At 41.0% G+C, this 15,000-nt stretch overlaps 3 protein-coding genes and 1 non-coding gene across 8 annotated transcripts in view; all 4 read left to right on the top strand.

Moving 5' to 3' along the window:
- The window catches only part of LOC123513930 (diuretic hormone receptor-like), a 9,108-nt gene extending 3,838 nt beyond the window's left edge, over positions 1–5,270 (top strand). The window contains exons 2-9 of the mRNA XM_045271425.1: positions 242–460; positions 864–941; positions 1,327–1,444; positions 1,698–1,791; positions 2,181–2,277; positions 2,644–2,724; positions 4,255–4,319; positions 5,043–5,270. Of these exons, the coding sequence (XP_045127360.1) occupies positions 424–460; positions 864–941; positions 1,327–1,444; positions 1,698–1,791; positions 2,181–2,277; positions 2,644–2,724; positions 4,255–4,319; positions 5,043–5,270 (798 nt within the window). The 5' untranslated portion in view covers positions 242–423. The remainder of the gene's footprint in view (positions 1–241; positions 461–863; positions 942–1,326; positions 1,445–1,697; positions 1,792–2,180; positions 2,278–2,643; positions 2,725–4,254; positions 4,320–5,042) is intronic.
- On the top strand, positions 4,078–4,150 carry Trnam-cau. The gene has a single exon. It is a non-coding gene; the product is annotated as a tRNA-Met (tRNA).
- Positions 5,271–5,751: 481 nt separating the features above from the next.
- Positions 5,752–8,691, top strand: LOC123514363. Of its 2 annotated transcripts, none has more exons than XM_045272235.1 (4): positions 5,752–6,019; positions 7,134–7,306; positions 7,668–7,859; positions 8,213–8,691. In XM_045272235.1, the coding sequence occupies exons 1-4, from the start codon at positions 5,807–5,809 to the stop codon at positions 8,406–8,408; spliced, it is 774 nt and encodes a 257-aa protein (XP_045128170.1). In that variant the 5' UTR covers positions 5,752–5,806; the 3' UTR covers positions 8,409–8,691. The 2 variants fall into 2 exon arrangements, with proteins under 2 accessions (XP_045128170.1, XP_045128169.1); XM_045272234.1 differs by having other exon boundaries at positions 5,753–6,019; positions 8,096–8,691.
- A 3,595-nt stretch (positions 8,692–12,286) lies between these two features.
- The window catches only part of LOC123513882 (transmembrane protease serine 11D-like), a 9,290-nt gene continuing 6,576 nt past the window's right edge, over positions 12,287–15,000 (top strand). For all 4 annotated transcript variants that reach the window (XM_045271333.1, XM_045271334.1, XM_045271332.1 and 1 more), the window contains exons 1-3: positions 12,287–12,403; positions 14,462–14,505; positions 14,718–14,782. In XM_045271333.1, coding sequence (XP_045127268.1) covers positions 12,365–12,403; positions 14,462–14,505; positions 14,718–14,782 — 148 coding nt within the window. In that variant the 5' untranslated portion in view covers positions 12,287–12,364. The remainder of the gene's footprint in view (positions 12,404–14,461; positions 14,506–14,717; positions 14,783–15,000) is intronic.

Raw genomic sequence — 15,000 nt, 5'->3', positions numbered from 1 at the left:
GGCGAAGATGAAGGGTGAGGATTATTACCTGCGGCAAACTGTTAATTATCAGTACATCATTAGGTGGCCACCGGTAATGGCTGTGTGGGCAAGCATCGCATTACCAACTAAGGTTCGCCTACGACATGAAAAGCTGCAGTGTCTCTATGGTGTTTCCTCCCTTTCTTTCTGTGTAGGCGAGGGTGACTTGTTGATGAGTACAGCCTTAGGTCATTAGTCGTTTCCATCTTTTCCTACGCAGGAGACTCTCCGCTACTAAGAAATTTAAGCCCCAATCACCTGGCTTGTTTTGAGGCCCGGATACGAGAGAGCCAGCGTGTAGGGGGAGCAGACGGTAATGGCAAGGTGCTGTGCCCCGTGGTGTGGGACGGCGTCACTTGCTGGCCGGCCACACCACCAAACACCACAGTCTTCCTTCCCTGCATGGCCACCCTCAACGGAGTTTCATATGACACTACCAGTGAGTACTGTGTGTGTCTCACAACCACAATCAAACTGATATTATAAGGGAATTGATTTAGATGCTTGGAATCATTATCTCTAAAGTCTTCTAAACTCATAAGCATACCATGAATGAGACACGCGACGCATTGTATGACAGTTTTCAATGGGCAGTAAACATCATTAAGACCAAGTACACCGGATGTTTTATAATTATTCATCTTATTTTTTCCATATGCTCCACACAAACCCATGCGCGCGCACACACACACACACACACACACACACACACACACTTTATAAGATATGATAGACTAAAATCTTTTCCATTGTTTGGAGAAGGTATTATGGCGCGGACTATCTCCCTACTCGTCCTTGTTTGAGTGAATACTTTTAGATAATAAGTTGTATTATGCTGACAGAGAACGTGAGCCGCGTGTGTGACCTGGATGGGGAGTGGAAGCTGAGTGTCTACACTGCCTGTATGCCTCTGCTGCCCGGTGAGATGGTCTTCCTCTTCCTCAAACTTGTATTCAGAAGCGCTTTACTCTCAATCCAACTATTTTCAAGAGCCAGAGTGATAATTACCCGGGTTCTCAAGATATGCTCTCCTGTTAATAAAGCAGAAATCATGTTAATGTGTCACTGGAACTGCAGGAAAATCACTTCTTAAAAACTCCTGTCACTTCAACTAAAGACGTTCGAAAGTAGAGGAGGTGCAGCGTAGAGAAGTTTCATGATGTACTTGATGCTGCCTTCTCCTATAGTGCACCTCTCTACTTCCATCCCTGTCTGCAACTGCCACTTATTCCTTGTCCCCCTCCCCTAACACATATACATACATACACGCACAGAGTAAGGTGAGAGAGCATGTCCTTTCTTCAGATCGCGGTGGTGTGCAGCGTGCGGGAGACGTGGACAACTTAGCCACCCTCCACCAGCTTGGGTTCGGTCTCTCCGCAGCGGCCCTCACCATCGGCCTGTATATCTTTATTCGACTCAAGTAAGTTCCCGCCACTTGTCTCGTCCTTTAAGTATTTGTCGTGCGAGATACGTTCATTAGCATACATCTGGTCTGAATTTCAAGAGTCTGTAGTTAGCGGAATTGGTTTTCCTCGGATAAATGATATATATTTGTATGATTTCACTATATAATTGCTCTCTCTCTCTCTCTCTCTCTCTCTCTCTCTCTCTCTCTCTCTCTCTCTCTCTCTCTCTCTCTCTCTCTCTCTCTCTCTCTCTCTCTCTCTCTCCAGGGACCTGCGGTGCTTGCGGAACACATTACACATAAACCTCATGCTCACTTATCTCATGGTCGGTCTCACTTGGCTCCTGGCGGCGTCAGCGCAGGTATTTATCGGAAAAAAACAACCTTTCTTAACTCCCAAGGTCATCTCAAAATTCTAATGGATTTCAAGCTTCATTATCTTTGTTCTTGCATGTTTGGATCTCCGTGATGTGTTTTATGTGAGAGATATCCTTTTTTTTTTCCACTCACTTATGCTCTTCGTCGCTTACTGCCAACTTCCAGTCTGATTAATGGCGTGAGTCAGTCTTGATTTCTGATGTACTAGAAACGAATCCAATCTCTGTTAGATTCTCTCAATTACGGTTTCTCTTTGTCTCCGCCTGTCCTCCTTGCATCTAACGATAAATAGCTCACCCTTTAATTAGTTTCTTCTTCAGTTACCAGAGCCACGATGGGTTTATACTGTACGTTTCTCGTTTTCCTCCGCCAGATGGTCGAGACGGATGTTGGAGGCCCAATATTCTGCACCTTATTCCTCTTCCACCTCCTGTTTCACGTCGCAAATTTCTCGTGGATGTTTGTGGAAGGTAAGAGGAAGGCAGCGGATATGATGCCGACGGGGAGAACCGATCTGGGACATTTTTTTCTTTTTTCTTTTTTTTTTTGTGGTGGGGAAGGAGGGGAGGGTGTGGGAAGAGAGGTGGGTAAGGAAATTATGATGCATCCAGGAAGAGATGCCGAAAGCGTGAAATTGAATCACGCGAACGTCAGCCGGTGCTTAGAAAATGTAATTCATGTGTAGGATATTAATCATGTCGACACGCCCTCTCCTAATGATATGAAGGCCGAAGGTAACGAGGCATGCTAAACAGTAATTTCGGCTATACCTTCAGGATCACAGGAAAATAAGGGCAGACTTTGATGAAATGATAGTAAGTGATGGCATGTTGCAGGTCTGTACCTCTACTTGCTGGTGCTCCGAGCCTTATACGTGGAGAAGATCAAGCTGCGGTTCTACCTCCTCATCGGCTGGGGTGAGTATGCGGCGAGCACACACACACACACACACACACACACACACACACACACACACACACACACACATATATATATAGTTAAACATCAATTCTAGTCAGATGTATTTTTATATGTACGAAAGGGAATCTGGCCAAGGACAACAAAACGATTAAACAAAAAAGATCCACTTACATGCCAGTTCCCAAGCAGGTCTGAGTGAGTTAGCCGAAAGAATGGGATAAGTGCAGCCTCAGCTGTGATCTATACATATACTATTTAACTATACATAGTAGATGCTGACCTCAGTCTCACAAAAACACAAACACGATAAGCTGTGTGATTCAGAATCAGACACCAGACAACAAACCGCGAATCATGTCATTTATGTTAATCGAATTACTGAATGATTCATTACGCGAGTGACTGATGCTGGCACTTACTGTTCTAATTGCTCACAATCCTGATAATCTCTTTGCATACTGGCAGCTGTGACTGAGTGTATGATACTGTCAATGAGGCAACCTTATCATATCCATCAGCCGTGTTCTAGCGATGAATTTAATGTGTGTGTGTGTGTGTGTGTGTGTGTGTGTGTGTGTGTGTGTGTGTGTGTGTGTGTGTGTGTGTGTGTGTGTGTGTGTATGTATGTATGTGTTTGTGTGTATGTGTGTGTGTGTTATTATTCTATAGAGACTGCCACCTGTAATGGACTTTTTATTTCACCTTTTTCTTCCCCTAGATCGGTGTCCCTCTTGCAGTATAGATAAATGAATCAATAAAATCATTGCCATTGGTTGTACTATTGAACACGCGTGACACGGGGCAGCGCTGGGGCATCCTTGGTGAGTCTACGTGTAATCTTGTCGGGATCGTGCATTCAAAGCGAGTGACATCAGCGTTAGGAAACTTTGATTAGATGGAACACTCACTCGTTTAGCCATCCTGAAGCTTGTCTCACTTGATCTTGCTTTGTTACTATTGTTAAAACTGGCAGGATGTGAATACAAAAATACAAAACTTTGGCTCACTCTCATATGATTCCAATATTCACTCATTGATTGCATTTCGCTGCCTCGATGGACTCTTCTCAGTCAGACTCATTTCTGCTCCTTTCCTCATGAGTGGAACACATGACGATTTCTCGTTCTATTAACAACTCATACGGCAAAATAGAACATAAGGGAATTAAAGTCATGACAAATAAGCGCCTTCCAATGAAAAGTTGTGCAGCGGAGAAATGGATGAGAGCTACGTAACTTGACGTTTGTGTCGCATTAACGAAATCACAACACTGTCAAAATACGTGATTTCCATATAAAATAAAGAATTAATACAGTTTCATTTTTTTATGTCCTAGATGTTCCTTTATGGCCTCGATGGCGCAGTAGGCAGCGCGTGAGTCTCATAATCTCAAGGTCGTGAGTTCGATCCTCACTCGGGGCACTTTTTTTTTTTTTTTTTTGTTGTTGTAGTCTCACTGAGGTTTCCATCAATGTACGAACATTTCCTACATGTCCAAGCTACACTCAGCAAATGCCATCCCACAGGTGTGCCAGTGACGGTGACAGTGCTGTGGGCATGCGCGAGGGTGGTGGAGGACATACCTAGGCAGGTGAGCATCTACTGTATATGGTCCATTCCCCTCTGCCGTCCATCCCACCTCCCATCAATCCACGGTTGTATTGTTTGTTTGAGAATGGTTAGCTTACATGTTACAGGTGACATGAGCTACTTATAGACGATGATGGGAGGTGCTACAAGAGAGGACACTGGACGATGGAAACAGTAGTGTCTATATTTATGTATGTATGTATGTATGTATGTATGTACTAGTACGTGTGTTTAATATTCAACATTGATTATGATTCAAATTAATGCCAACTTGATTCATTCTCTCTCTCTCTCTCTCTCTCTCTCTCTCTCTCTCTCTCTCTCTCTCTCTCTCTCTCTCTCTCTCTCTCTCTTTACCTGCACACACACACACACACACACACACACACACACACACACACGCACACACATCCACACACCCACACCCACACCCACCCAACCACCCCCACCTACATCCCCCCCCCACACACACATACATACACAATTTAGTTTTGCATTCGTCAAGCAACATGGTGATGATGAGAATATTTAGAACACAATATTGGATGATACACGCTTGGAATACAAATATCATGAAAGGTACCTTAGCTACATGCAACACAAGAGGAGGGGACGAACCAGAGAGACCTGACACCTGATTATAGTCTCCATACGCCACAAATTGATGTGTGATCATACTCCACCCCTAACTTTTATGTAATCACAACAACTTACTGGTTTTCAGGACGATGGCGGTGGTGGGTGGTGGGCGGCGTGGCATCTGACATGTCCGTGGGTGCAGGAGTCCACCCTAGATTGGCTGCACCGCGCGCCAGTATTGCTAGTGCTCGCCCTTAACACCTTTTTCCTCACACACGTCATGCTGGCAAGTACCGCGCCCCTGATGTCTCTTAGAGGTGTGTCCTCCTCCACACCCTCCCTGGTAGATCTTGACCTGTACAAAGAGCATTAAATTTGTTCTTAGAGTTCTTATTCTCACCTTACACAAGGCATGTATAAAATAGCATATCCTCCCCTCGATAATTGTGGAGAAAGAAGACTTGAGATTCCTTTAAATCAACCGACCGTCATCTCTGAATGGCGATCTCGGACATGGTATGCATTGGTTTACAATAAATGCTCATGACGACAAGTATACACACAGGCTCTTGTGTCCCAAGTGGGCAGAGTGATGCACTTTGGGTTTGGAGTGAGGGATGTGAGGGGCGCATAGATTCAAACTCTTTCTCGTAACTTGCAAAAAACTCAAGGAGCATCCATTCCATCACCATGTGTGCCTGACACACAGGCCTTTCCAGAGAAAGACCGGCCACCTGCCACATCTGAGCTAGTGTCACAATTAATTAAGAATAACAAGATCTTCCTTCGTAGCACTTAAAGAAATGTACATCAATGCTCTCAAATGAATAGCTCCACATTGCAAAGACTGATCATGAGAGATGTTTTCTTCATTACGCGAACACTCTAGCATTAGTGTGATCGCTAAAGATGCACGCCACTGCAGGTCCTGGTGAAGAAGCTACGGTCAACCCACGCCCAAGAGGTGCAGCCCGGGTGAAGCTTGGGCTGAGGGCATTTCGCTCCCTGCTGGTGCTAATGCCATTGCTAGGCACGCCTCACGTCCTCCTTCTGCTCGCACCCTCACGCGGCACTCTAGCTGTGGTCTTCGCCTATGTAAGAGCAATCGTTCTATCCACTCAGGTGAGAAGTCAAACCTGTGTTATCTTTATCTTTGAACTTTTCAGACTAAAAACTCACTCAGTGGTATCAGATGGGTGGGGAGAAGGTGGAGAAGAGAGAGGGGGCGGCGGTTCTACACTTAAGGGGCTATCACACTGGCCTATGATATGCAGAAAGAGGAACATCCGCTCCAGATAGCTGGAACTTGCCCGGGATTAGCGGAGCAAAGTTGCAATGGCTTCATATCCATCCCGGTTCTCCGTAAGATACCCCAATGAAATAAATAAACATAATATATGTAATAAAAACCTTTTATTTGAATTAAAAAGAACGTGCCTAAATTTTTCATATTGGAATATTAAATAATATTTCATCAATTTAGAAAGATAAAAAAAAAAAAAAAAAAATATATATATATATATATATATATATATATATATATATATATATATATATATATATATATATATATATATATATATATATATATATATATATATATATATATATATATATATATATATATATATATATATATATATATATATATATATATATATATATATATATATATATATATATATATATATATATATATATATATATATATATATATATATATATATATATATATATATATATATATATATATATATATATATATATATATATATATATATATATATATCATGTCGATAGTTTGGGGTCATGGCAACCACCTCTGACTCCAAAAGTTGCCGCAAATGCGATTCCAGAACGAAGCACAGGTTGAGATATAAGCGGCATGGTTTTGTTTTGGTTTATTTTGATTAGGCTTGGTCTTGGTTGCTGGGCCGTTTGCCTAGCATAGCAAGAACGCCGCCACCTTGTGTGTGATAATGTTCCTGGTTTCGTACCAAGAACATGCATGGCCCACGTTCCGCGTATCAAAGGCCAGTGTGATAATCCCTTTAATCTCACGCGCCAGGTGGAAAGCGATTTACTTAAAAAGAAATACCTATTTATACATCATAACGTGTGTGTGTGTGTGTGTGTGTGTGTGTGTGTGTACATGTCTGCATGTGTGCGAATAGGTTGGTGATCTGTATACTCGTATGAGTATGACTATGACTTTATTGGAGCGCGGTGTCCACAGGGCCTGGTGGTCACGATCATCTACTGCTTCCTCAATTCCGAGGTGCAGGACTCCATTAGCAACCACGTGGAGCGATGGAAGAGCACGCGAGACATGCCCCTCACCTCCACAGGTGTCCATCCACTCAAGACTCTGGATCCCCTGGCCAACAACACCGCCGGAGACTCGGACCGGTGAGGATACACACACACACACACACACACACACACACACACACACACACACACACACACACACACACACACACACACACACACACACTCTCTCTCTCTCTCTCTCTCACGGGCCTCCTTCCAACCAAACACTCACGTAATCAGTCTTGATACCCGTTCTGTCTAATCGAGTTCCAGTAATTAGTACATAACCTGCCACCAGTAAATCCGCTTGATACATTAGTTCTCTTAACCCAGTACGCTGAGTGTCACTGATCATAAATTCACGGAGATAAGCGCCGCGGCATAAAGTCATCTGATATCATGCCTATACCTTTCCTTCTCCCTTTCCCGCTGGAGCTACGTGGTTCTTTATTGTCAGAGTGTTGGATACGACTCTCGGCCCAACGCAAGCGGCGGATTCATCAGCCTGCTTGTCCTCTTCGGCTGAGGAGCTGCAGGAGGGCGGCAAGCGGGGTGAAGTGCTGCGGGTGGACCAGGATTTACTGCCGCTCTTCCCTCCCGTCTTCCCTGTCTCCTCCCACTCGTCACCGTTTCGTCCTCAGGATGTGATGTGAGTAATATTTGGTGATTTACTCAACAAACTTTTACATAACTCTGTACTATATGATCAACCAAAAAATTGCTTTTGGCAATCTTCACTAAACAAATTTCCATACAAGCAGTTTCTAAAGCCTTGTTTTCACATGCATTTTAAATAATTGTTCTTTTATTTCCCTGTATATATTTATGGTGATTCAAATTCAAACTTAATCATCTTTCTATTAATGGCGCGTCAACATATTTCAGGAAATCTGTCGCCAGGGAAGGCTGCGGCTCTATCTTCCAAACCACCACTCAAACGCCTCATCCTCGCCTCTTCGCTCTCGGTTCTGTGACCTCTAACTTCTCATCCGCCTCTTCCAGTAACACATCCTCCCCGATACGCGCCCGCAAGGTGCTGCGCCAGACCACAATTAGCAACCCTGAGGAACTCGAGGGAGTCCATGCACAGACCCTCGCCTCCTGTCTGAAGTGTTCCTCCTACCCCCAGCTGACTGACTCAGAGCTCCACATACTGACACAGGAAGGACATTCAGCTGGGCGACACAAGTTAATGTGATGAGAAGACTATTATCAAAATAAAATCTGTTTTGCGTCTGTCATCACAAAACACCAAATCCAGAATGTTACCTATAAAGTAGTGATAATGTGTTACTTGTCTGGTGTGCTTATTCCTTGTACCCACATCCACTGGTGAGGCCAGCCGTCCTTCATGACCTCCCACCAGTAGTGGATGCCAGCGCGGGAGCCATCTGTCAGAAGCAATGCTAGCGTGGGAGCCATCCGTCAGGGGCAAATGAGCCACGGCTGCTCAGATGACTGAAACACTAGACATACTTTGAAGTCGGAAAGGAACGGGAAATCCTTAAAATACACTGTCAATACTAGTTTCTTAATGCACCGAGTCATAGCGTTTAGGCAAAGGCACGACCACTTCACATCCTCACCCTCACCAGAGTTAGTTACTTGTCAATCATTAACCAATTTACTTTTGCTGGGGGCACGGAATTCCATACGTTTGAAAGATTACTTCATGCAAAGAGTGTATGGGTGAAATACTTAGTCAGGTTAGTCACATCTCCCAGGAAGGGACGTTCTGTGCTCGTGGTGGCTGCTTCCACAAACGTTACTACATACAACCTCCCACATTTAGTGTGGTGAAGACTGTATTGGAAAATTATGATACAAGTAATAATATAGATAATGATGCTGATGATACAATGATAAAAACAACAATAACAACAACAACAACAAACAACAACAAAAACAATAATAATAATAATAATGATGAAAACAATAATAATAATAATGATAATAATAATAATAATAATAATAATAATAATAATAATAATAATAATAATAATGATAATGATAATAAAAATAACAATAACAATAACAATAATAATAATAATAATAATAATAATAATAATAATAATAATAATAGTAATAATAATAATAATAATAATAATAATAATAATAATAATAATAATAATAATAATAATAATAATAAAATAATAATAATAATAATAACGACAAAAACTAATGATCATACAGATAGATAACAATAATAATAATAATGATAATAATAATAATAATAATAATAATAATAATAATAATAATAATAATAATAATAATAGTTATTATTATTATTATCATTATTATCATTATTATAAAAATAAGAATAATAACAATAATAATATTAGTAATACCAATAACAATAATAACAATAATAATGATAATAATAATAATAATAATAATAATAATAATAATAATAATAATAATAATAATAATAATAATAATAATAATAATAATAATAATAATAATAATAATAATAATAATAATAATAATAATAATAATAATAATAATAATAATAATAATAATATGCACCAAGAAAAATGAAAAACGAAAGATTGAGGAATAACACAAGAAAGAAATGAAAGGCGAAAGATATGAAGGAGAACGTAAGAAGCACGACAACAAAATACAACTCACTCGTACGTACCTTCTCGCTACATGCGCTGCTGGACAACCACCACCACCACATGCACGCGTTCAAAGCAGACCCCCTGCAGGAGCTGAGCCCGAGTGCCAGGCATCTTGCTGGGGCAGGATGAGAGCGGGCGAGCGTGGCACCTGGCGATAGATACACACAGCTAAGTCAAAACTCCTGACCTCAAATTCTGCTATGTAATGAACTGTACGCCATACAGTGAATAGAGGAGAGCCAGTTTCCCTCCACTCCTCACACTATCCCCTCCACCTCTCATCCCCCCCACACACACAGTCCCTAATATTCACCATTCACCTGAGTCAATAAATTTCTTCATCAGTCAGGTGGAATATGAAGGCGCCTCAAATTACACTGATTTAGGGAGCAAATGTTGAGAATTACAGCAGCCAGGTGCGTGTGTGTGGAGGCCGCTGAGGCGTGATGACATAATTTTGATCTTTTCAGCACCTCTGTGATTTACGTGCTTAAGCATAGTTACGGTTATTTCGCCATATGATTGTTTTATATTACTGTCTACGGGTATTTGGATGGCATCTGGTGGCTCGGCAAATGGCTGCCACAGAAACGCTGCTTGGCGAATTGGGAGTAAAAATAGACGTAAGTATTCAAAGAATTTGGCGCAGAAAACATCAAAGGAAAGTAACACCCCCACACACACACACACTCTCTCTCTCTCTCTCTCTCTCTCTCTCTCTCTCTCTCTCTCTCTCTCTCTCTCTCTCTCTCTCTCTCTCTCTCTGACTATGGGCAATGAAAATACACTCAGTGCTCCGGTATTATGAAATCAGAGAAAAATTATGATGAACTCGGGAAATATTTGAGGAACAAAAAACCCAGAATAAGGTCAAACTTTGAATTCCTTCAGAAAACAATCTCGTAATAGGAAAGATTAGTCCCTTTCTTAATTACAGACATTATCTGCAATCGGTGTGAATTACCATCATCGAAGCAGAAGCTAAAAGCCTTACTCGTATAAAAGTATTGATTCAAACGTCAATTTACGAGAGCTCAAATAGAAATGTAGAGAATAAGCAATCAAATCATTGCGTTCAAGAAACAGTACCAGAGCATCTTGATATAGGTGCTTGCTAGAGATCCGAATAAGTTTACGTACAATATTGAACTGCATGAAACAGGAAATTAACGAATGAAGCAAAAAACAATTATGAATTAAAGGTAGCCAGCCAACTACACGAAGACTGATCCCCCAGGGACTCTGTCAGGTACCGCACATAAACAGGACGAAGAACAGAGAAATAATAGGTTCATGAAAGATATCTGAGGGAGAGTTGCTTCTGGGGAAAGGATGAGTAAAATTTTGAGCGAATATTTTTTAACGCTTTTCACTCGGGAAGTCATGTAGGGAATACCGGAAGGTGAATAGACTTTTAGAGCAGAAAGGAATGAAAAAGTTTATAGGCATATCCATAACTAAGGAGATTATGGAACTGGAGATATGTAGATTGGCTGAAAAAAAAAATGTCATCAGAGCCAGATGGAACATATCTTTCTCATTAAAGCAGGTGTTCTCAACCTGAGGTTCGCGAACCCCAAGGGTTCACAAGAACAATTACAGTGTACTTAGATGGCTGATCTAATAATATCCTTTGCACCACCATTGCATATTGAGTCAGTGTCAGTCAGTAAATCAACATTCCATGGGTACTTAGGTCGTTCATTTAATAACATTCTTTGCACTGACATTGCATATTGAGTCAGCGTCAGTTACTAAATTAACATTGTGTTGGATGTCAGATTACTGTGGTTCGGGTGAAACGATAGATAATCTTATAACTCATGGGGTTCTTAACGAGAAAAGGTTAAGAACACCTGCATTAAAGGAATGCAAAGAGACTATTAGTGAACCGTTAGTTGCTGTCTATAGGAAATCACTATCTTCGGAAGAGGTACTCTAGTGCTAATGTGGAAGCGAATGTAGTGCCCATCTTCCCTTATTTTCTTATGGTCTTGTGTTTCATGACATTTTCGCTTCAACTCAGAAAAGTAAAGGAAGGAAGGAAATCAGTGTAGTGTTATCCTGTTCCTATGTCTAGAAATGAATGATGTTAAGGACTGCCACTGCGAGAGAAGCGCTGTTCATGACGGGGATAGAAAGGAAAGCTAAAGCAGAAAATGTGATGCTAGTGTGAAAAAGGAAAATTCACACCAGTAAACTCAGATGTAGTGATGGCTCTAAAAGAAACACGGACTAGGAAAGATCACAAATGGTGATGACGATAATTACAATAATGACGATAATGTTATTTGCCTTACCTCTGAATTTCCTTTCAAGCTTATTCAAAAAATCATTCAGAGTTATTCAGAGTATTTCTTTTCAAACGTCGATAGAGTAATTATTTTCGGTCACCTGTAGCCCGGGCAAAAACTAATAGAGAGGCGGCGTGCCTTTATAAAACCCCCCACAGGTCCCACTCATCGCATTCCCCTGGCGTCTGCCTCAGCTGCTTTCAGTTCCACAGAGAGCCACGCTTCCCACCGCCACCATGCGTCCCGCCCTGCTGTCTTTGGGTGTCTTCCTCATGGTAAGCTTTTCTTGTCCCTGCTGAGTACTACGAAGCCGTTGGCCAAGACAAGAATTAACAATAAGAATATACAAGACTGTCGTAGTTTCATATACTCTATTCTTTTCTGTTATGCTAAGTGTCAAACTCATGAACAACTCATTACAATACGGCTGACACAAAAAACTATACTTTGTGTGTGTATTTACCTAGTTGTATTTACCTAGTTGTAGTTTTACAGGGCCTGGGCTTTATGCTCGTGTGGCCCCGTCTCCATATCTACACTTATCCAATCTTACTTTAAAAAGTATGCACACTCGTTGCAGACACTACTTCTTCATTCAAACTGTTCCACGTCTCAATACATCTTTGCGGGAAACTATACTTTTTTAATATCTCTTACACATCTTCCCTTCCTCAGCTTCTTACTATGCGATCTTGTGCTTCGACTGGCATATTCTTCTCTCAGGATCAGATACTCATTATCCACTTGGTCCATTCCGTTTATCAATTTATAAACTTGTATGAGATCCCTCTCTCCTTCTCTGCTCCAATGTTGGAAGATCCATAGCCTTTAGTCTCTCCTCATATGTCATCCCTTCAAGTTCTGGGACCATTCTTGTAGCCATTTTTTGTAGTCTCTCCAGCTTCCTTATGTGTTTCTTTTTGTGAGGGGTCCACACTACTCCTGCATATTCCAATCTGGGTCTTATTATAGTACTTATCAGTTTCTTCATCATTTCTTTGTCCATGTAGTGAAATGCTATTCCAATATTCCTTAGCAAATTATATGTCTCTCTGAAAATTCTATCAATATGGCTTGCCGGTTGATTATTTTCTTCCATCGTCACTCCCAAATCCTTTTCCTTTTTTACTTTCTCCAGTTCTACTCCATCTCCCATCTTATAGATTCCCACTGGTCGTCTTTCACTCTTTCCCATTTCCATGACATGGCTTTTGTCCACATTGAATTCCATCTCCACTTTTTTACTCCATTCCCAGATCTTATTTAGGTCTTCTTGCAGTATTTCACAATCCTCTTTTTGCTTTATAACTCTGCACAGTTTCGCATCGTCCGCAAACAGATTTATGTAGCTCTTCACTCCTTCTGGCATGTCATTTATATAAATGAGAAAAAGTATTGGCGCCAATACTGACCCTGTGGCACTCCGCTTCTACTGCTCTCCACTTGGACTTCATATCTTTGACTACCGTCCTTATTTCTCTCCCCTCAAATAATTTTCCATCCATCTCAATGTGTTTCCTTTTAAACCACCCTTCTCCTCTAATTTCCACAGTAACCTTGCATGTGGCACTTTATCAAATGCCTTTTTTAAATCCAAGTAAATACAATCAACCCATCCCTCTCTCTCTTGTACCCTATCAACTATTCTAGAGTAGAAACTCAGTAAATTTGTTACACGACTGACCTTTTCTAAAGCCAAATTGGCTATTTGATAGTAATTTGTTGTCTTCAAGGAACTCGATCCATTGTTTCTTTATTACTCTTTCACACATCTTACATATTACACTAGTTAGTGATACTGGTCTGTAATTTAGAGGTTCTTCCTTCCTTCCGCTCTTATATATGGGAACCACCTCAGCTCTTTTCCATTCCACTGGTACTGTTCCATTTTCTATTGAGCATTTTATGATGTATATAGGACTTGCTAGTTCTTCCCTACATTCTTTCAGTATTCTGCCTGAGACTTCATCCGGTCCCATTGCCTTTTCTTCATCCAATTCCTTCATTAATTCTTTTATTTCAAGCTTGGTTACTTTAATCTCTTCCATATAGATGGTCTCTCTATTACCCTGTGGTCTTTCAAATTTGGATTCCTTAGTAAAAGACCTCCTGGAACTTATTATTTAACAGTTCTGCCATACTTTTTGGTTCTTCCACCATCCCATTTTCTCCTTTTAACCTTTCTATTGTTTCTTTTTGTCTTATTTTTCCGTTTGTGAATCTGTAGAACAATTTCGGTTGCTCCTTGTGTGTGTGTGTGTGTGTGTGTGTGTTTTGATGATATCTGACAAACTAGTAAGGCGCAATACCTCACACCATTATTATCTTTGCAGTGTGTGTTGAGTGGCAGCGAAGCCCGAGGCATCGCTCCGCTTGGGTGAGTCCCCTTTTCCCTTACCTCAAGTCAGTTTATTCAAGTAAGAGTGTCTTAAGTGTATGGATATCAATTCTTTCCCCGGCCATAAACAACGCAGGGAGTCACTGAATGAAAAGTTCTCTCTCTCATCATCGACACAATATCAATTCACCCGTTGTTACATGAATGATGCCTTCCTCAAACACTAATGATTCTGACATTCTTTCCTACAGGCAGGATCTTGTTATGGAGCCAAGAGATAGTAAACATGTACCGAGGAAGGCTGACCAAAAGTGTGGTGAGTAACGCTGCCATGAGTCTTTTGCCAATAGTTGACGTGCTTATAATAGTTTCTTAATATCACAATATGGTAATACAGCATCGCTTACCATGATTACCTACACGTATTGCTATCATCCGCCTTCTGTTTTATCATTCACTTTACATCCACCAGGACTCATGATTCACCTTCGTTATCTGTACTGAGTGTAACATTTTTCTTGACCTTGTCTATAT

The sequence above is a fragment of the Portunus trituberculatus genome, chromosome 37 (assembly GCF_017591435.1).
Source record: "Portunus trituberculatus isolate SZX2019 chromosome 37, ASM1759143v1, whole genome shotgun sequence".
Classification (NCBI taxonomy): Eukaryota; Metazoa; Arthropoda; class Malacostraca; order Decapoda; family Portunidae; genus Portunus; species Portunus trituberculatus.
This window is presented reverse-complemented; position numbering and strand designations above follow the sequence as displayed.

Excerpts from the sequence above, each read along its gene's own strand:
- LOC123514363 (XM_045272234.1), top strand. The coding sequence starts at position 5,807 with ATGCACGCCACTGCAGGTCCTGGTGAAGAAGCTACGGTCAACCCACGC. Across the intron at positions 6,020-7,133 it reads CAATCGTTCTATCCACTCAG|GGCCTGGTGGTCACGATCAT; the intron begins GTGAGAAGTCAA and ends CGGTGTCCACAG. Across the intron at positions 7,307-7,667 it reads ACCGCCGGAGACTCGGACCG|AGTGTTGGATACGACTCTCG; the intron begins GTGAGGATACAC and ends CTTTATTGTCAG.